This window comes from Prinia subflava, chromosome 14 (assembly GCF_021018805.1).
Source record: "Prinia subflava isolate CZ2003 ecotype Zambia chromosome 14, Cam_Psub_1.2, whole genome shotgun sequence".
Lineage (NCBI taxonomy): Eukaryota > Metazoa > Chordata > Aves > Passeriformes > Cisticolidae > Prinia > Prinia subflava.
Window position 1 is genome coordinate 18,073,131 of NC_086260.1, and position 23,335 is coordinate 18,096,465.

The 23,335-nt window shown below is 52.0% G+C and overlaps 2 protein-coding genes across 2 annotated transcripts in view; one reads left to right on the forward strand and one right to left on the reverse strand.

Moving 5' to 3' along the window:
* The first annotated feature begins 287 nt into the window (after nt 1–287).
* On the forward strand, nt 288–7,446 carry ALAS1 (5'-aminolevulinate synthase 1). The gene is made up of 10 exons (XM_063411531.1): nt 288–579; nt 1,307–1,513; nt 2,482–2,631; nt 2,710–2,932; nt 3,387–3,571; nt 4,128–4,307; nt 4,477–4,641; nt 5,732–6,000; nt 6,485–6,647; nt 7,165–7,446. The coding sequence occupies exons 1-10, from the start codon at nt 384–386 to the stop codon at nt 7,323–7,325; spliced, it is 1,899 nt and encodes a 632-aa protein (XP_063267601.1). The 5' UTR covers nt 288–383; the 3' UTR covers nt 7,326–7,446.
* A 4,351-nt stretch (nt 7,447–11,797) lies between these two features.
* TWF2 (twinfilin actin binding protein 2) overlaps nt 11,798–23,335 on the reverse strand; it is a 29,776-nt gene continuing 18,238 nt past the window's right edge. Inside the window, exons 3-9 of the mRNA XM_063411471.1 lie at nt 21,569–21,747; nt 20,175–20,270; nt 19,327–19,431; nt 14,115–14,240; nt 13,871–14,021; nt 13,375–13,496; nt 11,798–13,211 (exon numbers count right to left, since the gene is read on the reverse strand). Of these exons, the coding sequence (XP_063267541.1) occupies nt 13,044–13,211; nt 13,375–13,496; nt 13,871–14,021; nt 14,115–14,240; nt 19,327–19,431; nt 20,175–20,270; nt 21,569–21,747 (947 nt within the window). The 3' untranslated portion in view covers nt 11,798–13,043. The remainder of the gene's footprint in view (nt 13,212–13,374; nt 13,497–13,870; nt 14,022–14,114; nt 14,241–19,326; nt 19,432–20,174; nt 20,271–21,568; nt 21,748–23,335) is intronic.

Consider the following 23,335-nt stretch of genomic DNA (forward strand, 5'->3'; position numbering starts at 1 on the left):
CGCTGGACTTCCCCCAGCACAGCTGACTCAGAGCTCGCCTTTTCCCACGAACGGGCGCGCTGGGGTGAGCCCCAATCTCCTGTCCTGGGGGAAAGGGACCCCAGACCTTCTGCGAAACAAGCACTGCACAGCCTGGGGCCCTGGGGAAACCCAGAGCAGCACTTCCCGTCCGAGCCATGCCCTCCACACCCTCAGGACACCCCCAGCCCCTCAGACCACCCCGCCCGCGGTGCCTCCCCGCGCCTGCGCAGCTGCGCCGCGCCTGTGCCGCGCCCCTCTGCCGGGACCATAAAGCCGGCAGAGCCGGAGCAGAGTCCGCTGTCGCCTCCCCCGCCGCCGGTGTCGCGTTGCCGTCACCTCCGGTGTCCTGTCCGGCAGCAAGGATGGAAGCGGTGGTGCGGCGCTGCCCGTTCCTGGCCCGTGTGTCCCAGGCGTTCCTGCAGAAGGCTGGGCCGTCGCTGCTGCTGTACGCCCAGCAGTGCCCGCGCATGATGGAGGCGGCTCCGGCGGGCGCCCGCGCCCTCGCCACGTCCGCCGCCCGCGGGCAGCAGGCGGAGGAGACCCCCGCGGGCCGCCGCGGTGAGTACGGCCGGGGAGCGGGCCGGGGGGCACACGGGCCCCCCAAGGGGAGGGAAATAACACAGACATCGCATGTCGAGGGAGGAAACTTCTGGAATAGGCAGCTCTGAGGCAGGAATTGCTTAATCCTTGAAATGTCCGCGGTAACGAAACCTGTGACCGTGGGATGAATCGGGGACCGGCCTTTGGGGCGTCCTGCGGCGAGCCCCGGTGGGGATCCGGGGTCCTGGATCTCGGAGCGGTGTTTCTCACGGTACAGCGGCCCTTCCCCACCCGGGAACATTCCTTGGGGAATTCTTCAGGGAAAGGAACTGAGGCTGGCAGCAGAGGAAGCTGCATGGCTGAAAAATCTCTGAGGTCCTCGGAAGAAGATCAGAGAATCACAGTTAGGTTAGAAAAAACCTCTGAGGTCGAGTCCAGCCACCACCACCACATCAATTAAACCATGGCACTTAGTGCCACATCCAGTCTTTCCTTAAATATTCCCATTGGGAGTGAAAGATATTTTTACCCCTCAAAATGTGGTGCTAGTTCTAGCATCTTAAATCAGATGTCCCTTGAGTGTTCCTGGGATTTTATGATTGTATAAATAAAATGTGACTGCTCAGTTAAGTAGTTCTGAAGGGGTCTTGCCAAATTAATTGCATAAGTAATGGATCAACAAACTGAAGTCAGAGTATTGAAATGTTCAAGCTGAAGTGTTTTCTCTTTTCTGTCCCCATCTCAGAGGCCAAAAATGTCAAAGAGGTGGCCCAGCAGAATGCAGATGGAGCCCAGCCTCCTGCTGGCCACCCACCTGCCAGCGCTAGCCAGAGTACGGCTACCAAGTGCCCGTTCCTGGCAGCTGAGATGAATCACAAGAACAGCAACGTTTTCTGCAAAGCCAGCCTGGAGCTGCAGGAGGATGTGCAGGAAATGCAGGCAGACAGGAAAGGTACGTTCTCTGTGCACTGAAGTGGTGACTCCTCCCGAGAGCTTCTGATGCCTGAGTTGGCTCTGGAGCACGCCGGGTCTGACAGGCACCACTGAAATGATGCAGCTGGGATTATGGGAGACTGCAGGGAAAAGCTGCTGGAGAATAGAGGTGTTAATGACATAGCTGTGACGTTGTGCAGGGTTTCCCGGGGTAATTTTGATGTGGGAATACCGTGAGCTGTATTTTGATATGCTGGCTGGCTCTAGATGTGAGTCAAGCTGTTACACTGGCACCCAAGCAGATGCTTAGATCTGAAGAGAGCTTTGCCCAGATGCTGGCTTAGACAAAGGTTTTATATCCAAAAATGGAGGAAAGTATCGAGACACCAGGCAAGTACCAGCACAAGTCCAAGCTTGAAAGCAGGCAAATGGTTTTGGGGTGTTTCTTGTGTTTATGGAACTAAAGGGTGTTGTTGGCTGGCTTGCAGTGGTAGTGCGGAAGGGCTGTCCTTCAAAGGAAGGAACTTTTCAGCAGTATCAGTGAAGCCTTGCTGCCTGTCTCAGGAGGCTTATTTTACGTTTCTGTTTGCCTTCTGTGGCATAGCTGTTAAAAAAATAAACCTGTGCTAACAGAACAAAAAGGAAGCAGCTGACTAGAATTCTGCCTTCAGTTAGGTGTGTACCAATCCTTTCAGATAAATGCTTTAGCTGTATAGTGTGGTTCTGAGTCACGATGAACCAAATATGTTGTAAGGAAATTGCCTGTTGTATTGTGAACGATTAAAAACGCTAATCCTTCTGTCTCGTCCAATGCTAATTTGTAAGCAAATAAAGTGGTTGATCCTAGGAGGATCAACATAGGGTTTGGGGTATGTCCTTCCTAAAGATTGAAATGCAGGTTTTACTTGAAATGTTTGCTTTGCTGAATTCAATTTACTTCACTCTGTTTCAAATCAAACTCACTGGAATTTATTACGTTGTCTGTAGGTACAGAATTTGCCAAAATACCAAGTACTTCCACAGTGAGAAAGATTGAGAGTGAAGAGCAGAGCGGCTTGCTGAAGAAGTTTAAGGATATTATGCTGAAGCAAAGACCAGAAAGTGTCTCTCATCTGCTTCAGGATAACTTGCCAAAATGTAAGAATGTCTGACAAAACCCCCAGAGGCCTGGTCTGTGATTATTTCCTGTGTGCTGAAGTCTGTGTCTCCTTTCAGCTGTATCCACCTTCCAGTATGATCAGTTCTTTGAGAAGAAGATAGATGAGAAGAAGAAGGACCACACCTACCGCGTGTTCAAGACGGTGAACAGGAAGGCGCACATCTTCCCCATGGCAGACGACTACAGCGATTCCCTGATCAGCAAAAAGGAGGTGTCTGTCTGGTGCAGCAACGACTACCTCGGCATGAGCCGGCACCCCCGTGTCTGTGGAGCAGTGATGTGAGTTCTTAAGAGGCATTTTCAAGCTGTATGTTGTGGGAAGGCTTCTGAAAATCTGATTTCTGTACTGTGGTACGTCAGTTGCTTCTGATGTGATTCTTGGTGTGCAGTTAAGGTCACACTTGTTTCTTGAGCTGGAGTGGGTTGCTTAGTGTTCAGATCCAGGGCTGCACTCTGTGTACTGGTCACTGACTGTGCTCCTTGGAGCTTCCTTAGAGGCCTCCAGATGTTACCAGATAAACTGGATGGTATAATGCAGCTGTACTTGGTCACTGATTTCTGACCTTACTGGACTCCTGGGTGTACAGGTTGCCCAAAGACCCAACAGCTGCTTTTTGCTGCCAGTTCTTTTTCAGAACAGTCCTGATTATGTACCAGAATGTTTTCAGCAGTGATCCTTTACTCTTCTGTGTGTCCCACACCAATGCTAATGCCTCTCTTGGGCCCTTTCTAGGGAAACACTGAAACAACATGGTGCTGGAGCAGGAGGCACAAGAAACATATCAGGAACAAGTAAATTCCATGTTGACTTGGAAAAAGAGCTAGCTGATCTTCATGGGAAAGATGCAGCACTGTTGTTCTCATCCTGCTTTGTAGCCAATGACTCCACTCTCTTCACTCTAGCTAAAATGCTGCCAGGTAAGATCTCAAACTGCACCTTTGTTGCCACAAAAACACAGCTTTGCCCCAAGCTGTTAGGAGTATGTTTTGCAAATAGCTGTCCTAAGTGAGGATTCACCCTAATCCATCAGCAGAGTATGGTTTGCTGGTTTGAATACCATATTCAAGTTATGGTCAATACAAATGACAATACCAACCTGCTGAGACTGAGATCAATGAGCAGAAAACTGCTGGAGGAATTGGACAAGAAGAGGTTTCTCTTCTTGCTTTTAAAGTCTGCCTGAAAATGAGACAGTGGGAATTTGGTGTCCTCCCACTGGAAGGGGTGAACTGCTCTGTCACTTCAGGAGTTTGGAGAGTTAGATAACTATTCTCTCCAGCTCTCATTTGTGTTAGTTTGAACACCTAAAATAAACCTCAAATATTATTCTTGCTTCATGATCTGTAACTTGCTCTTTTGATCAAGAGCATTACTTTCAAGAACAAGCTACCCTTGTTTCCTGAGATTTTCCTATACATAATGCAATGCTAGGAATGCTTTCTATACTTAAAAGTAACTGGGCTGTTTCCTCAGGCTGTGAGATCTACTCTGATTCTGGAAACCACGCTTCCATGATCCACGGGATCCGTAACAGCAGGGTGCCAAAACACATATTTCGCCATAATGATGTCAACCATCTCCGAGAGCTGTTGGAAAAGTCTGACCCATCCACCCCTAAAATTGTTGCATTTGAAACTGTTCACTCAATGGATGGTAAGCTGACATCAAAGCCTCCTCTGCTTCTAGGACAATTAGTCCTCAAACCCATCTGTGGTTTAGGCCTCAAAGTGTGCAGTGCTGTAGGGGTTGTCGAGGGGTGCTTCTGGGGTTTATCCAGTCATACAGAAAATCCTACAATGCCAGTCACTGCTTTGGTCCCTAGGTGCTGTTTGTCCTTTGGAGGAGCTGTGTGACGTGGCCCACGAGCACGGGGCCATCACCTTTGTGGATGAAGTGCACGCTGTGGGGCTGTACGGAGCCCAGGGAGGTGGCATAGGAGACCGGGAAGGGATCATGCACAAGATGGACATCATCTCTGGAACGCTTGGTATGCACAGCCTGGCACTCCTGCAGGAGCTGAGGCAGCAAAGCTGCTGAGCAGCCAAATTAAGTGGGTTAGCTCAAAATCAGTCTAGTTAAATGAACTTGTTAAGGGCTGCTGGAGCCTAGGATTCTTCAAAAAGCCCAAGGGATTTAAGTGTGCCCTACAGTTTGAAAAGCTTCTGTTAAGCTACTTACACTGCCTTAGAAATAATTATGGTAGCTTTGTATAGGATTTTTCTTCAAGCAAGCTAGCAAAAAGTCCTCCAGTGGCATGTTATACAACTCAAGAAGAAATTCAGGTGAGAATGCTAGTAGAGCAGTTCTCTATATTTAGTAGTACTTAGTTCCTTTATGTGAAATGGAGTGATCCTAATCTAGAAACCTGAGATGGGGAGTTATGTAAAGAGATTTGGCAAGTACTGAAGCAACTGCTATTATCTGAGTAGAATGCAGGCTCAGGAGTAAGTTTACTGCCGCAAATTGGAAGGTTGTTTAAACAGATTTCAAAACATAAATAAAATTTACTAGGAAGGTTCATGCCCTTTGGAACTTAAAGTCCTGGGTTATTGCCTAACACTAACAAAAGTGTTCACTAGACACCCTAGTTCTGTGGCTGTGTTCTGCATTCCAAACATTTGGAAAGGAGGGCTAGTATACAACTGCACAATCACAGTAACAGCCTCCTGTGCTCCTTAGGAGCACGGGCTATTTCTAGCATCTCTGAAACAGATTATTTTAAATCTGCTGAGAGACTTAGTGTTGATCGCTTGGGGTAACTGTTGAAGTCCCTGCTTGATGATTGGGCTTGTAAGGTCTTCCCCAAAATCAAAACTTGTGTATTTGAGAGAGGCATGAACTGTCCTTGCTGTGCAGTAACTAGATCCATGTTATCAAGATTGGCTTAAAAACAGAGCTGTACCATGTGCTGAGTAAACACAAGATTACCAAGCAGGGCTGGAACACACCATGACTACATCATGTGTGTGGTCAGAATAACCCATCCCTCCAAGTGGAAAGCTCCAGTACTTCAGGTCATTCCAACAGGTGGGAAGAATAAACCCAGTTACCTTTTTATTTCTTTTTTTTCCCTTCAGGCAAAGCGTTTGGCTGTGTGGGAGGCTACATCTCCAGCACCAGCTCCCTGATAGACACGGTGCGCTCGTACGCCGCCGGCTTCATCTTCACCACGTCGCTGCCGCCCATGCTGCTGGCGGGGGCCCTGGAGTCCGTGCGGACGCTGAAGGGCGCCGAGGGGCAGGCGCTGCGGCGCCAGCACCAGCGCAGCGTCAAGCTCATGAGGCAGATGCTGATGGACGTGGGGCTGCCCGTGGTGCACTGCCCCAGCCACATCATTCCCATAAGGGTGAGGACTTTGGGGTGCCGGCAGCACAGGGCTGTGGTGCCGGTTTTGCTGTCTGTGAGCACGTTACAGCATCAGGTGTTAGCTGCTGCCTTTGCAAAATTCAAACTTGCTACTGCCTTCACAAAGTTCAAACTTGCCCTGTTGCTCAGCAATGATGTGCCAGGAGCCTGGCTTAAGCTTAAGCCTGGTGTAAATATAAAATAGAGGGAGAAAGATTGTGGGTTTCATATACTAATAGTGTACAGAAAATAAGGAAACTGCTAACAGCTAGTAAAAAGATTTGGGTTGTAAACAGCTACCTGCTTACACTGCAGTGGTGTTCTTATGCCCAGAGTGCTCTGCAGCACAGACTTTTAGCCTTTTTTTCTGACTTAGATGTCACTCACCAGCCCTATTGGATTCTTAGAGCTTGCTAAGTTGGGCTGACAGTTTTACCAACTCACATGTTTTGGTTGATCCTGTAACTTTCAATTTTGAACTTCAGGTTGCAGATGCTGCTAAAAATACAGAGCTCTCTGACAAGCTGATGAGCCAGCACAGCATCTATGTCCAAGCCATCAACTACCCAACGGTTCCCCGTGGAGAGGAGATGCTCCGAATTGCCCCCACGCCTCACCACACCCCTCAGATGATGAATTATTTTATTGGTGAGTGGACTCTGCATCAGTGCAGTGAAGATTCTGCCTGTCTGTGCAGCCTTTGTACTAAAGATGAGACTGGGAAGCGCTTAAGTTTTAGATGTCGTGAGCTGGACAGTGTCTTCCCACTGCTGCAGCACATTCTGCACACTTCCCTGCTTGGAGTGTGAGATGTGCAAGGCCAGTCCAGACCTACACGCTGCCAGAACTCTGCTCAGGCATTGTCCAAACCGATCTTCTCGTTTTATGTGGATCCCAAACTCAGCTGTCCTCAGCTGAGCTGCTAACTTGTTTTAAACATGGATCTGTCCAGGGAAAGTAGATCCCTCTTGATCCTGTCAGGAGAGGTGATATGAGGATATCTGAGACTTGGTTGCAGCCCAGTTGTTTCAAGAGGTAGATTGTGTCAGAGTGAAATCCTATTATCCCTGCTCACTTGTTAGGATAATAAATATGCTGACACTTCTGATACTTCTCTAAAGCAATCCAGTCTTAAACTTTGATCTTGATAAACTTTTCTTAACAGAAAAACTGCTGGCTACGTGGAAGGAGGTTGGTCTGGAGCTGAAACCACACTCCACAGCTGAATGCAACTTCTGTAATCGACCCCTGCATTTTGAAGGGATGAGTGAAAGAGAAAGAGCCTACTTCAGTGGCATGAGCAAACTAGTATCTGTCAGTGCATGAAAGTAACAGTGTTTGTTGTTGTCCAGCTCTGGTATGGAGTCAGTAGCATTTTTTTAATTGCTTAATTATTTTAATTGTAGTTAAAGCACTACGCTCTGAAAATAAATTTCTAGAGCCAGGATGCCCAGTTGTGTTTGTGTGCTTTTCTGTGTCCCTTCCATAACTGGAACTGAAGTGTCAGGGGCTGGAGGGGGCATGATGGGGTAAAACAGTGCTCTACACCTTAATGCCCCTCAGCTGAGCTCCTGCCTGTCCCATGGCTGTGCCCGAAGAACTTCAGTCGTGCTTCCTGCATGGGGTTTATTTATTACAAAAAGAGAAAATAGCTGCTCTGGGGCATCTTCCTGAAAGCCCTTGAAAACATGCAGGGGTGGTTCTACATGCCCACTAACACTTCAGCACCTTCTCTGAGCAGCTTGCACCCATGGTTTGGGAGGCAGGCATGCTGGACACGGTCTCCCTCTGCTTACCCTCTTCTTCCTTTGTAGTTTTGTGCACAAGCATTCCCCTTCTGGCATTTACTGCACTGAGGGAAAAGGTGCTAGTGGAATTAAGTGGTATTTTCTGACTACTTGACAGAAAATGGGTGGTGGTGTGGCAGGGGCTGGAAAAGGAAGGCACGTTCACCACTGCAGGTGCTCAGTGCAGGCTGGCTGTGGCTGCCTGTGTCTCTGCAGAGCTGCATGACATTCTGTTCGTGCCCGCAGCCAGACTGGTGTGAAAACTCAGCAAGGAATATATAACAGTTCAGGTCTCTGAGAGGAGTCATTACAGCAGAGCATCAGTACTGCCTTTACAACCTTTCTGAAACCTTAGGCCTGTAATACCCATTTGCCATCTTTTTTCATGCTTTGGTGAATAGCAAAGGCCTGTTTTGAACAGGGGCAAGTACATGTACTGGGTGAGCACATGTACTCAGAGCACATGTGCTGAGAGGTCAGTACTGGCATGGAGTCAAGCAGAGCACTGAACTGCTCCTTGCAGGTGCAGGCACGTCCAGGAACTGCTACAGTGGCTTTCACGAGCCCCTGAACAGCCCCTCTCTCCCAGGGACTCTTGTTTTCTGGCTGTAAGGAGCCAACCTGGCACTTCCCCTGCTGTCACACTCACGTGTGCTGTGAGGCACCCTCCCACTAGGGAGCCATTCTAATATCACAAATAGCCATGTGTGGCGGAGATAGAATCCCAAATTAAAGCAAAATCATCAGCTCCATCAGCTGGAAGTTACCAGTTGTTTAAGTGTGTACTGAAGCACCCTGCTCTTTTCATAAGAGTTTTTATAAAACATTTGACTTTCCAAGCAGTCAAGTTACTTTGAAAAAGCCCTTTGCCAGCCAGCCAAGGGGCTGCTGCTGCCTCTGCCACGCACAGGTTTGCTGTAGAAGGGAGGATGTGACCTGGCCTGGCCTTTTTGAACCATTTGTGGCCCAAGACTCAATGCATATGCATCTGTTACAGAGCTCTTCTCATTATCTTTTAGGTTATATTACTGCATTAACTGGAGACACAAAGTAACAAGCCACAGCTCCCCCATCAACCTCTCCCTAGGACCTTGTCCCCAGCACCAATAACGTGCCAACAATGCCATTGCAAACTGGCAACAATCAGAGAACAGCTGTAAGCAATCTGTGTGTGGGAGATAACACAGGCTGACTCACATATGGCCATATTCTGACAGTACCAGGCCACTTGCATTTCTAGTTTTTTCACTGAGAGCTTTCAGAATTGGCCCAGTCTATTTTACAAACCAGTTAATAAGCTCAGTTTTGCTTCCTAGTTTTTCCAACAGCAACTCAATGTTTTGTACTACCAAGGAGAAGAATTAAGACATAGAAAGGTACCAACTAACAGAAATCTCCAAAGTTCCTCTAAATTAATCACAGGAGAGAACCAAACCCCAGCACTCAAGGCTGGCAACCTTTGAAATGACAGGAACACGAATATCCTCAGCACGTGGCAGCCAGTACCTCCACACCTCATAACATCAGCTGTGACAAATTACCTCTAGCACGAGTGTAGGCAAGCAAGAGTGTGAAGCAGAACCAGGGCACAGCAAGAGGCCAGCAGATGTCCATCACTTAACTGCAAAAGAAAAACAAATCCAATGGTACATTGAAAGGATAAATTCTCTCTGATGAAATGGACAAAGAAAGAAAAAATAAACACATATTGTTTCCCAGCAAATAAAAATTGAATGGGGGGTTGTATAAGTAGGGATAAGTTATGCAAACTTTAGTTTGGTTCCTGGGAAAAATAACAGAGGAAGTAATCAGTAAAATATGTTTAAAGTCAGACAATGGCAGTGGCAAAGTGAGGAAGCAAGAATGCTGCCATAAAGTCATGGCTAACATTTGTCATGGGGCCAAATAATCCATCTAGTTAAATGTTGTATAGCCCTAAACTCATGCCCTCCTCCATTTCCCAACCTATTTACACAATGGAGAAACCCCAGGTGCCATAGGAGCAGCAAAACCCAAGTGCAAGCAGGACCATGTGTTCCCCATTGCTGGGAGGAGGCTGCAGGGAGTTCCCTTCCTACCATGGCCAGGGGCATTATTAACACCACCAAATCCACAGCCCTGGTATCCCTGATGCTTTGCACACATTTATTCTGGGACACAGCCCTTGCACTGCACCCTGGCCTGCTGCCAGCGGCTGGGATGGGGGATGTAAGCATGGACTCACCACAAACTGCTCTTGTTGGGGCACACGCTGGCACAAAGCACCAAAAGCCTAATGCAAGGTGACCCTGGCCCAGAGCTGCTAGCCCAGCCCCAGCACGGCTGGACTCCTGGTTATTTAGGACATTCTGTGCCCCAGCCACCCTCCAGCTTGATCCCAAACCCTCATCATTCCCAGGTTAGGTTAGGCACCCTCCTCTCTACCCAGACCCCCAACCTTGCACAGTCCCAGGGGGATGATCCCAGATATCCTTACCCCCACAGGTAAACAGCCTTTCACTCCCTGCTACTCCTACCTGCTCCCTGCCATTCCCCAAGGATTGCAGGGAGGGCACAGAGCTCAGAGAGGGCAAGGGCTGGTCTCCCCTTCCCACAACTGACTCCTAATTCACACATTCAGCTTAGAACCAGGTGTAACTCTTTTGCAGCGCCTCTGCTTCAGATCTCAGGGGAGTGGAAGCCAAAGGAGTTAGATCCTCTAAGATTTGGACCTTTCCCACTTGGGAGTCCTATAAGGAAAAGCATCATAGTCCCATCATTTGCTCTGCAGCTTGTTTGCTGTGGAGGCAGTGAATCTTTGTGAGTCTTAAAAACCCTGAGCTCATCCCAAGGCATCAGCAGAGACTTTAACTCAAACCTTGAGGAGAAGCTGGGACAGGAAAGGAAGGCATGAGGTGGAAAGAGATGAGGGACATGAGATGGGATGTGAGGGGACAGGTGATAACAGAATAGGAAGGGATGGAAGATGGAGAATGGGCTGGAGGATAGGCTAGGACACAGAATAGGATGGGATGGGACAGGAGATGGGATGAGATAGGATGGGAAGGGTGCCCAGCCTTTGGGCTGCTCCAGGCTGTCTCTCCCATGACCATGGGCCATAGGCACAGGGGCACTGTCACCCAGAATGGCTGCACTGGCAGGGGGTGGGGGCAGTGAGTGGGACAGGTGGGAAAAGGGGCACAGCCCTCACTCCCCCTCAGTGTTTGGGAAAGTTAAAAATTACTGAGCACAGGAGGGGAGTAAGATCCGAAGGAGAAGGGTGACTCAGCTTGTCAAATGACTCTGGTGGCGTCAGCCAGGCTTATTAGCATTTATATACAGAGGGACCTTGCCTGCACGAAGGCTGCTTCCTGCAGAGCAGCATCTTCCTTCTCCTCCATGTCAAAGGAAAACTGATTCAGGGTTGGAATTTTTTTTGCATTAAACCTTTTTTTTTAAAACGTTTGACAGCCAGCTTTGCAAATCTTCCATCTCATCCTGGCCATGGAAGGTAAAGGCAAGACCTGGCAATGCCCTGACCTGGGTGAGGAGCAGGAGGATTTGGAGGATAGGATGCAGGCAGACCCCATTGCACATCCAATTCTTCTCTTGGCTCTGCACCCTCCTGCTTTCCTTCCCCATGGCCAGGCAGGAATTGACTCCAGCCAAGGGAACAGCCCCCAGAACCTCTTCACAGCCTTGCAAAAATCCCCAGCCATTAACACAAGGAAAGCTGGGCTGAGCAGGGATGCTGCCTCCTGCAGCCGGCTCGAGCTCTGGGCATTGCTGGAGTGACTCAGTGTAAAAATCTCTGCCAGGCACTGTGGTTGTGCCAGACCCCTGGACTGAAGTGTGGCTGTCCCCCAGGGTGGTGAGGGCTGGACTCAGCCAGGGCAGGCAGGCTGTGAGAGTTGCTGGCTCCTGGCTCGGGATGTCCAAGTGATTTTGCTTTGCAGCTCCGGAGCCCACAGCTGCTAAATGCCCAAACATGGGGAACCCAGGGGATCTCCAAAGAGCATCAGACTGTTTTAAAAATACTTTATTCTTTAGAAAATACAGCGTTCAGTACAGTGTGCTCTGCTCCCCCCAGCTTCAACCCCCTGACTCCGCCGAAGTCAAGGCAACATTGGGACGTTCACCGCCACAGCTGGAAAGCAGAGGGCAGGTTTCACTGACCCCTTTTCCATCCTCTCAGGGAGGCAGGTGGCTCTCGAGCCCTTGCTGGTACCCAGCAGCAAGGTGCTCTCCCCCCAGGCCCCCAGTGCAGCCCAAATCACAGTGCCAGGCTCGAACTGTGGAGCCACTGATGGCCCTTGGTGGCGGGGGACATCCCCGGGGGCACACAGGGCTGTCATGCTCCCCCACACAAGGCTTTGGGGTAGCCCATGGGATTATTGAGACATGGGGCTGCCCCAGCCCAGAGACCCAGCTGAGAACCTGGGGGGTAAGGTAATGGTGGGGGCTGGGGAATGGAGAGTAGGGGACCAGGGCTCAGGAACCCTTCAGCTCCCATCCTGAACAGGGACAGGGCTGAGTCAGGGCTGTCAGAGCTCCTTCTGAGGGGGAAAACCTTACTGGGGTAGCTCAAAAAGGGGATGCAAACATCACCCAAAGGCAGAGTGACCTTTCTCCAGGTCCAGGCTGAGCTCAGGACCCAGTGGGGAACTTCCACCTCCTGCTGCCTGGCTCTGTGCAGGGAGAAACTCCCATCCCACAGGGAGCAAAGCCCACCCCACAGGGGGTCCTGCCCGCACCCTGAGGGGGTGCGGGATCGCTCCAGGCCTGGGGCAGAGGGGCCATGCACACCAAGAGTGGGACAGGGGAGCAAAGTCTGGAGGCTGGGGGACAGGGAAAGAAGGATTTTCTCTGTTCAAACAGGAATCCCCAGCATTACCCCCTGTCCTTTGCATAGAGCAGCTTTCAGGTGAGTGTGTCTTTCAGTCGCCCAGGGACACCGAGAGCAGTGGCTGTGATCCTGAGGGGGACAGGAGCAAGGCTGGGGACACGGCTCTGCTGCTCCCATCCTCCCCCTGCAACCCCGGGGCTTGCACAAGGACAGAGGAAAAGAAACAGCAACAACCCTGAACCCTCCCCATCGCTCTGCCCCCGGGTGCAACAAGCCATCCAGATGTTTAAAAAAGGAATGAAACAGGAAAAAAAAAAGGTAAGAAAACAAAAAAAAAAAGGCTGAGATGGAGGGAAAGATCCCCAGGTCAGCGGAGAGGAAGGCGGGAAGTGCCGCAGGGATGGTGTCCGTTCACCGCTGGCCCCGCGGGATCTAACTGTCCTCGCCGTTCTCGCCCGGCCCCTTGATCAGCCGCTTGTGTCCCCGCTTGCCCACGGGCCCCTTGGGCTTGGCGAAGGCCTGCTTGAAGGCGTGCTGCTTGGGGTGCACCTCCTCGTACAGGAACTCCGCCGTCAGCTCCGCGCCGTCGTCGATCTCGATCTGCCCGCAACGGGAAACGGCGGCTGAGCGGCTCCCCTGGGGTCTGACGCCCACCCTGGGGGCACCCAGCTCCCCCCAAGCCCATCAGAGGGGCTGGAGCAAGGCTGCAGTGCAGTCCCTTGGCAGTGTCCAGCTCCATCCCCTCTGGGGGGCTGGTACTCACCTTCTTGGCTATCTCCAGGCAAAACTCCTGCTCCACAGTGTCCAGCAACCGGCTCTTGCAGCTGGAGTAGAGCATGCGCTCCTTGATGCTGCACTTGTACCCAGGCATGGAGTAGATGAAGACTGCAAAAAGAGAGCAGGGTTTGTGTCCCTGCCCGGGCTGCATCCCACCCTGCTCACGGCTTCTCCAGCCCAGAGTCCCAGATAACAGCCAGCAACAGAGGGTGAGCATCCCATCCATCACCCCTCCCAAATCTCCCCTGGTGCTCCTGGAACACCAGAGGAAACCAAACCACCCACCACCAAATCCTCTGTGGCAGCACCCAGAGACCTGCACTGCACATGGCACCAAAGGGTTTGCCACTCCCACCACAGGAGGAACTGACTCAAGGCTCCCTGTTGCACCATCCCTATCCCTGCTTGCTCCCCATGCAACCAAAGGTCCAGAGAAAACAGGGATTGGCACAGCTGGCCTGTCCCAGTGCTGAGGCTCTCACCAACAGACTCCAGGTAATCTCCCTCGTGTGAGTGCTTGTACAGGAAGAAATGGTAGCGAGCAGAGTCTTGGGGGATCCTCTTGGGCAGGTCAGTGATCTCCGTGGGGCTCGTGTGCACCAGGTCGATGGTCTCCCGCTCCAGATCCAGCTTCTGAAGGACAGAGGGGACAGGGGGCAGATGAAAGTGAGAGACAGCAGCAGCATGTGGGGAGTAGGGCACAGAGAAGCCATGTGAGGGACCTACCAGCTGGATGTAGTTGATTTTCTTCTGCTTGAGGGCCTGGATGGCTTGCTGGGCATCCAGCTGCAGGGGGAAGGCCAGGCCCTGCAGCGTCTGGTGCTTGCTCTCCACGCTGATCTCCGTCTTCACCTGGGGATGGAGACCACCTCGAGCGTCAGGGCAGAGTGGGAAAGGGTGGGGAAGGGAGAAATAGGAAACCAGCTGGTTCTGCGGCTAGAGACTTCTCATCCAAGGAGCTGTCTGACACCTGCCCCACAGGGATCACAACATTAAACCACAGAGTCAGCCAGGCTCAGGATGGTGGTGCCTGTCACCATCCCACCTCTCCAGGACATCACCTGGCCCCAGCCATGCACCCCCACACCTCCTACTTCACTCTCAGCAAAGACCAGCTCAAAACCAATGCCTCCCAGTGAATCCCTGGCAGGGATGCTGTGACCAGCACTGGCACGTGTCCTCTCCGATCACCTCTGACTGCAACCTGTGGGTGACAGGGAAGCCCTGAAATCACAGCACTCAGCCAGGCACCCCACCCTCCTCAGTGGGTTTAACTGCAGCAGACAGACATTCCCTCCAACGCTGGGGCTGCGGAATGGAGATCCACAGCTCAGAAAGATCCCAGCTGCCGTTTTCCCCACAACCCCTACAAGGCAGAGGCTGCCAGCCACATCCCGAGCAAACCCCCTAGAGTCCAGGAGACCAAACCCCAGTGCAAAGAGGGGAGAGAAAGAGGCTGCACAGACATCAGATCGCTCCAGGAGCCTCCAGCCAGGCGCAGCAGGGCCCTGCTGGGGCTGCGGGGCGGGCAGGAAGCGGCGGGCACACACCATACCTCCTCGGGGTCGGGGTACTCTACCAGCGATGGGCAGCAGCAACAGCCCCCCACCATCTGCCACAGAATACAGGGAGACCGTGTCACCCCGATGGCAGAGGAGCCCTCCCACCTCCAGACCCCCTCCCAGGGAAACACTCCAGCAACACTATCCCAGGTGCTCTGCAGTGAGCGTGGGTCCCTTTCTTTTGGGATCGGTTTTGGGGATTTTGGATAAAGTCCAACCTTTATGGGTTGTTTTTTTTTCTTTCTTCATTTCCCTCCCCCTGATAGAGAAAAGGAAGAAAAGTCAAGGCATGCCAAGAGAAACACAAGAGTTTGAGCTGACATCTCAAAACCACTGGGCAGCACCAAAGTGGGTCTCTTTGCAGGCTGCCCTTTGTTACAGCAGCCCCACGCAGTACCCACACTCTGGGGAGACGATGCCCAGAGCACAGCATGCAGGAAAACACTGCCAGGAGCAGGAAAAACCGGGCATCAAGCAGGCAGAGCAGCCTACCATCTCAGTGCTCGAGTCCTGGGAACAGGAGTCCTGCGAGCGTGGGGAGAGGAGACACACTGTCAATGGCACCCGGAGAGGGAGGGGGGTCTGTGTGACAGGAGAAGGGCTGGGGGACACACGGGTGTGCCAGGGGGAGGGAGCTGCACCACCTCCCTGCTGGAGGACAGGGAAGGCTGATCCTGGCGATGTGGGCAGGGAGAGCAGCAAAAAATGACACAGGAGATGCCGGTGCTGGGGAGGAGTGGGAGGGAGAGCCTGGGCCTGGGTATGCAGGGTCTCCACCAACATTCCTGTGCAGAGCCCATCCCTGCCCCATCCCCTCCTGGGTGCCGAGTCAGCGTGGCCCCACCCAGGGTCTGGAGGAGTTCTAGCACTTGCAGCAATAGCTTTTGGGCTAGCCTCCACCAAGGAGCATATATGGAAGGTTTGTGAGGAAAAAAATGCCCAAGCATTTATCCATGCCAAGCATCCTGGAAGATGAGCAGGATGTTGATGTGCAGCTCTTGGGAAAGGGATATAATTGCTCAGGTGGGCACAAAGTCCAGCTGACCTCCAGCTCTGCTGTCCTACTATCCCCCAGGGTGCTGCACGGGCCTGAGGGCAGGTGCCCAGGGATTCAGGACACACAAGTCCACCTGGTCTCACCCTGTGGAGAGGTGCAGCACAAGGACATAACCACTGCCAACACTCCAGAACCCCAGCTTTCTCTCCCATAAATGCAAGAAGACCAGGAGAGTTACAGTGGAACTGTAGAGACTTTAGCTCCAACAAAAAGCACACTGAAGTCCAAAAACACCCAAGAGATGGAAAATTCTCCCAGCAGCATCAACTTCCCCATATATCTCTGTATTTTCTACCCTTTCCCTTTTCAAAAACATTAAAAACTGTCTGCCTGAAACACTCCCCAGGACAGAGCCTGGGAGCAGTGCATGGAACATCTGAGCACGTGCCACATCCCAGCCTCCCAACCTTGCCAGCAGCAAGCTTGCCTGGGAGGTTATTTTATCTCCTTCTCTTTAGGTTAGATTTTCTCCTCCTCTTTCGTCCCTCCAGGTGTGGTGCTGACCCTGCTCAAGGAGCATTTCTCTGTCTTATGGCAAAACCCTCATGGGAGGGTCCTGGTAAAGCACCACCAACACTGTGGGGCAGCTGTGAAGGACACTCCCTTACACACTGCCATGGCACCCCCATCTTTGTTTCTCCTCAATTCTCCTGCCTCCCCTCCCAGCTCCAAGGCTGCCCTCCTCTGCCCCACGGGCCTGCCACAGGATATGTCCAGCTCCCCCTCCACCCATGTTTCTGAACCTGCAACACTTCTACGACGACTCCCCAGTCGTGGGTGTTGAGCTCAACGCCAAATTCAAAGCTGTATCTCAGCCCACGGTCTGCTGACAACTATCAGCTCAGTAAAGGTGGCATTTCCCAGCTATTAAAATATATATAGAGATATATATATATAAAGCAGGTGGCAAATTTCCATGAGCTCCAGCTACCAAAAGGGGGTTAACTCATGACATCACCTCTGTCTATCCCATCCTCAAACCACAGCCTAAAACCTGCTTTCCCAAGGGCTGGGCAGCTCCCTGGGGGATGTGCAAACCCGAGTCCTTCCTTGCTCAGGGTCAGAGGCTGCTGTGCTGGCCCTGATGCTGCTGCCCTGCAACCCCACCTGTCCCTTTGGGCCACCCTGCCCCTCTCTTCCCATCCCCTCTCCACACTCATCTGGTGGCTGGGGAGGATCCCAGGCAGCTTCTGCCTGACCAGAAACACAGCCAAGTGTGCGATGAAGGCTGCAGGTCTGGCCAGTCTCTGAATCAACAGCATGAGAGGGGAGGGGAGTGGGACTCAGCAGCAGCTCCAGGCGAGGGGCACAGCAAAGCACCTGTGGGCTGGTGGCTTTTCAAGAAACCATGTCCCTTGTGTCACTTCTGAAATCCTAATGGATTGGTTGAACACAGGGTGATGCACAGGGTCCTGGACCTTGTGCACTGGTCCTGGACCTTGCAGGGCCTGGGCAGACACACACAAGTGCTGAGGTCAGGGCTTGCCCCAGGGCCGATTCCCAGGTCAGTGCTGGCCCTCACCATCACTCCCACACACTGGATCTGCTCCTCCAAACTCAACGGCCATGTGCAAGCACACTCCAGGCCCCCACAGCCTGTGCAGAAGGGACCCTGCAAGCTGCAGGCAAGGAGCAAGGCTGGAGGCATCACTGCACTGAGCAGGGAGCTGCAGGCCATGAGCTGCTCCCGTACGCTCCCCTCAATCACAGCCATCTGCTTTGTGGGGCTCCAGAAACTGCCTCAAAGCTGCATTTACTGGAAGTCCTGAGATTTCCCACTTTGGGGAGGCCAGAACAGCACCAAGCACCAAAATAATGGCTCCCACTGCCTTCTGCTCCGTGTCCCAGGCTGAGCAGCTGCAACACCAACACAGAGACACTTTAGCACACCCAGCACTTTGCTGCTTCCCACCTTTAAATCCACAGGCAAAAATATATTCATCTTTATCTCTTTCTTAATGTCACTGATTCCTCCCTGTGGCCCAGGCTGATAGAGGGGAGTATCTACCCTTAAAATAACCCCCAAAAACCAAACAGCAGCAGTGTCTCTATCCAGGAGCTGCACCCCACAAAGGCAAGGGCGGGTGAGAGGGAGAATGAGGCAGATCAACGAGCATCACAAGCACCACTTACCTAGGCCATACAACCATGTAAGACACACCCCAACAGCCAAAACTGCTTAATCCTGCAGCACACGCCACACAGAGTGGTGGAATCAGATCACAGAATCAGCTGAGTCAAAATGGACCCTCAAGGATCATCAAGTCCAGACATCCCAAGGTGCTAAACAAGCCACACAGTCACCATCAGCACCTCTCTCTTCTCCAAACATGGGCATCTCCTTGGATCCTCCAGAACAAATTCTGCTCAGGCCCTCCAGGGAGCCTCCAGGAGCTGGGATCACTTCCCTGAGACCCACCTGGTGGGGTCCACCCCTTGATAGCATCTCCCAAATGTCCCTCAACTTTGCCACGTGCAGACCTGCATTGGCAGGTGGAAATCACCCCCAGACCTGCTTCAACAGGTAGAAACTTCCTGCCTCATCTGTGCTATTAATTAATGCCATGAGGCTGATTGGCTTCACATCCCCCACACATGTCCTGATCCATCCATGAGCGCCACAGCAACAGCACAGGCAGAAGAGAAGGTTGCTCCTCTAGAGAGGAAAGCTTTCCATGCATAAGGGAATTCCCACATTCCCCCCCAAAAATACTGTTTCCAAGTGGCCTTCCCACACAGTGAGCACACCTCCTTTTCTCTTCAGTGTGTCACAGCACCACAGAGGCTGTGAAAGGCCAGCAGGGAACAACGGTGACACAGCCTTGTGTGCCCCTGCGCCACTTCCACATCCTTTCCAGCACATAAGCCCCCAAATACAGGCTAAGATCTGTATTTCTTGGGACAGCATCCCTCATATTTATAGACATAAAGGAAGCGTATGGGAGAGGATGTCACTGCAGTCCAAAGATAAGCCTGAATTCTTCCCTATCTTCAAACTCAGCTCTGGCTTTTGCTCCAATACCCACAGGTTAGAGACCTGCTTTCATCCCCAAACCATCTTCTGACTGTCAGCAAAACACAGTCCTGAGCTCATGTCCAAGCAAGGGGGAAAAAAGAGAAGTGTAAATTCCTCTTTATGCTGCCATTTGACTGTGAGGGTGCTCATCCACCTCGAGAAGGATAGGAATGGTTTAAACGGCAGAGAGCGAAGTGAAGATGAGCCATCCCTTTTAGCTGAATGCTCACTTCCCTCTGTGCCCAGAGGGCCTCAGACTCCTCTCCCAGGGCTGTGGGACACCCACCTGTGCTGGGCACCCACCTCGTTGATGCGGATCTGCTGGAGCTCCTGCTCGGCGGCGGTCAGCGGGGCGGGGGCAGAGCAGGAGGACACGTGCTTCTGGTAACCGCTCAGGGACACGTCCTCCTGCAGGCAAGGCACAGGGCAAGCGTCACCCGAGGTCAGCGCTGCAGGGCCCGTGTACCCCCAGCCTTGAGGTGAGTCTGAGCAACCCAGCCAGTCTCGGGCTCCCTCTTGACCAGGAGGATCAACCTTAAGGCTCTTGGATTGCTCCGTGCAAACCCCACACTCGATTTGTCTGTTCTGACCACTCTGCCCCTCCCCAGTCACCCATGGCTGTGGCAGTGGGCTCCTCTGGCTCTTTCATGAAGCTCATGAAGTGAAAGGCAGAGCCCATAGCCCAGGAGCAGCAGAGGGACCTTGCAGAAGAGCAGGAATGCTCCCTGGCTTCCACCAGTACCAGAGGCCCCAGCAGGACTGAGGTCCAGGAGGCCTTGGCTGTGCAGCTCCTGCCCAGAGAAGAGAAGGAGAAACCTCCACACAAGGCAGCAGATAACCCTGGTGTGGAGGCAGCTCTCGCTGCTGGAGTGACACTGCCACCACCTGGCACTTCTCCTCCCACTCAGCGTAAAGCTCCACATCTTGCAGCCTTCCTCCCACCCCTTCCACACTCTCTGTCACAGACCCCAGCCATGCTGGCAGGAGAAAGCAGCACTGGCCATGCAGGGAGCAGCGTGGAGGACCAACACCTGGCTGTTCCCTCACCAAACACCACCACCCCACATCCCACCACCCCCAAATGGAGCTCTGGACAGGCTGCTGAAGCTCAGGGTCAGAGCCAAAAGGCTGCCCAGAACCCACCACCATACCTTCACTGTGCCAAACATCTCGTCCTTTATGTGCCCCCCACCAAACTCCTTCTTCACGGTGGCCCTGGTGGCAGCGTACAGCATCTTCAGCCGGACCTGCCGGGACAGGGGTGGCACTGCTGTCACACAGGGGGGCACCGGGGGCCAGAGAGGTGCCCAGTGCTCACAGCCACCATCCCACCACAGGCTCCACACAGCTCAGCCTCTCCTGGGAGCACCCACCGAGTTTCTAGCTCAGTCTGATTTTTAATGGCAGCATCTCTAGGCAGAGATCAGCTGGGAAAACCCACCAGCACTATTTCTGTGGTTGCAGCCTTGCCAAGTGCTGCCCACAATCCATCAGCTTACTCCATGCTTTGCTTTCTAGTCCCTGAGCTCCAGAGCACCATTTCTCACCAGCACCTGGGTTAGAGGAGGCACAAATACCACAGAGCCACTTAAAAGTCACTTTTGCCTTTGGCACTTGTATTGCATCACTCTGCAGAATGCAGGGAAGAGCTTTGACAAGTGCTCCTGGGCACGTTGTGCTTCTGCAGTAAGAGCCTCTGTGGTTTGTTGAAAGATATACATATTTGAAATACATATTATTACACATACATGTGTATATGTACATGTACACCAGCACAAATATACACATGCATATAAAATTACATACGTATCACTTGTATAAATATTTTTATATATGTGACCAGTGCATGTATTAACATGACAGTAAATCTAACTTATAGACTATAAATATTAAGATATAAATATAAGATATAAATATATAACAAATATATACATAGGGATATAAATGTACACATACACATATATATATACGCATAAATATGTAAATAGAAGACAAGCACACATCAGTAAATCTCAGACCCATTACAGAGATGTGCTCAACAGGACGGCATTTTCCAAGCTGTACCACTGACATCTAAACCTGCTTCCCATCCAACCAGCCCTCTTGTGCCCACTCTCCAGTAGCTGATTTTGGAGCAAGGCCTGCACAAGGGCTGGCAGACACTCTGCATCAGCCTCAAGCAGAGCAGGGCCAGGCTGGAGGCAAATCAGTGCCAGTGCCAGCCCTTCCCAGCAATGGCCAGAGCCATGGTGGGATGTCTCCGTTCTGGCCTCATGGTCCACACCACTCCCCCTCTACATCCCAGCTCCTCCACCCCCTCACCTAGCACTGAAACAGGACAGAGACACGGTCCCAGTGTATCTCTTTGTGTCTTAAAAAATTCCCCATCACCACATCAGACTCCATTTCTCAACCCAGGCACCATGACCGAGGGTGTGCACGCTCCTCCTCAGCCCCTGTGCAAAGTCCCCCGGGCCAGCACCTCCTCCCCCTGCACTCCCCAGCACTGCCTGTCCCCGGGGTGGGTGCCCGGGCTGGAGCTCACCGGGGAGCTGTCGGGGGACCAGGAGATGAAGAGCCACTCGAAGCCCTGCGCGTTCTGGCTGTCCAGGCGGTACAGGACGTAGCAGGGCTGCTGCTCATCCAGCAAGGGCAGCACAAAGGCGTCATAGTCAGCGTCCCAGCGCCGGGACAGCTCTTTGTGGGCTCCCAGCACGAGCTGCTCTGGAAGGAGAAGACAGGACAGGAGGTGTTAGATGAAAGCAAGGCTCATCTTGCAGGACCAGGTGGCGGCTCATTCAGGGTTCACTGCAGCTCTGCCACCAACAGTGATGCTGTACTGCAGAAGAAGAAATTATGACCTTGAGTCACATGCACGAGTGTACATTCCCAGGGATGACCCCTCCAGGAGAGAACATGGGGCTGTGGCTGCTGTGGAGGGCTGGTTTTCTGCCGGCCTCCTGTCAACCATCTCTTCCCCTCTTGTGTTTCTCACCAGCAAAGTCTCCTCTCTGGTGATCACCTGTGACTTCCTTCTATTCTGCTCCCACCCCCTCTGCAGTCCCCAGCCACCCCTCCCTGGTCACAGGAGAACACAAGACCTCCCCCATCCCACTTGGACAAGCCCTAGGGTCACTAGAACACCTCACCAAGGACATGGAGAACCACCAACATTTTGGGTGCTGAGAAAAGTAATGGTCTCAGCAAAATCCAGGATGATGAGCCAAAGCTACTCTCACTGGATTCCCTGTAGCCTCAGAGGGGTCAGAATCAGAGCTGATACCCAAAGCCCGTGTCTGTGGGCAGCAGGGATGTCCAACAGTCCCCAGCCTGGAGGAGGACCATGCTGCCAGGAGAGTCCCAGCCTCTGGAAGTAACCTGAGTATTTCACACATACCTCAAGCCATTATTTTCAGCTGCTACACAAGTGGCAGTGGGACTGGGAGCCCTGTGAGCTGGGCACTGCTCAGCTGGGATTTAAAGACTGGTTCAGGCATCCTACAGACACGAATCCACACCCTTGCAAGGGCTAAGTCAAGCTTTGGGACGGCTGGGTGGAAAAGTGGCGGTGCTGGGGGTACCAGTGTAGGTTGCTGGAAAACAGCCAGCATTTTTATGCTGCTGTTTTCTATGCTACATTTTTATGTATTTTTACTCCATTTGTCCATTTGTCACAGCACAGCTGGTCTGTAGCTGGACAAATAAATCAAATAAATCTGGCCATAACAGAAACCAAATCCAGCTAGCCTAGTTCAATATAGAAAAGAAGTAAACAGGGCCCTGGGTGGGCAATGATAGGATGGATTTGAACTCAAACAGGGGCCCCAGCCAATCCCATTCACCCTGAATGCAGACAGATCATTGCCCAGGGAGCTGGGCAGTGCTAAGACCCCCAACAATCAGGTGTTCAGGCACGGGAATTTTGAACCCCTATAAAAGGGGATGGCCACAATAAATCTGGGCTGTTTTGTGGCTTGATCTTCATGAGTCCTGTTGTGTGTCTGTCTCCAACCTAAGACTGTAATGTAATACGTGGTGAATTCTCAACATGATCCACACATATTCCCTGCGTAGAGCAGGGGAGACAGCAAGCAAGGAGAGCCTCCAAGCAGCAAAAAAGCTGCAAAAACAGAGGCAAGTAGAGTTTTACTACAGCAAAAAAGCTCTAAAAACAGAGGCAAGGAGAGCCTTACTACAGCGAAAAAGCTGCAAAAAAACAGGCTTTATTAGACTTGCTAACTTGGGCTAAGAACCACAGGGTTGGACATGACTAAAGAAGCAGCTCTCGATATAAATATTTGGGCGCAGACTG

Excerpts from the sequence above, each read along its gene's own strand:
- ALAS1 (XM_063411531.1), top strand. The coding sequence starts at position 384 with ATGGAAGCGGTGGTGCGGCGCTGCCCGTTCCTGGCCCGTGTGTCCCAG. Across the intron at positions 580-1,306 it reads GACCCCCGCGGGCCGCCGCG|AGGCCAAAAATGTCAAAGAG; the intron begins GTGAGTACGGCC and ends TCCCCATCTCAG. Across the intron at positions 4,642-5,731 it reads CATCATCTCTGGAACGCTTG|GCAAAGCGTTTGGCTGTGTG; the intron begins GTATGCACAGCC and ends TTTTCCCTTCAG.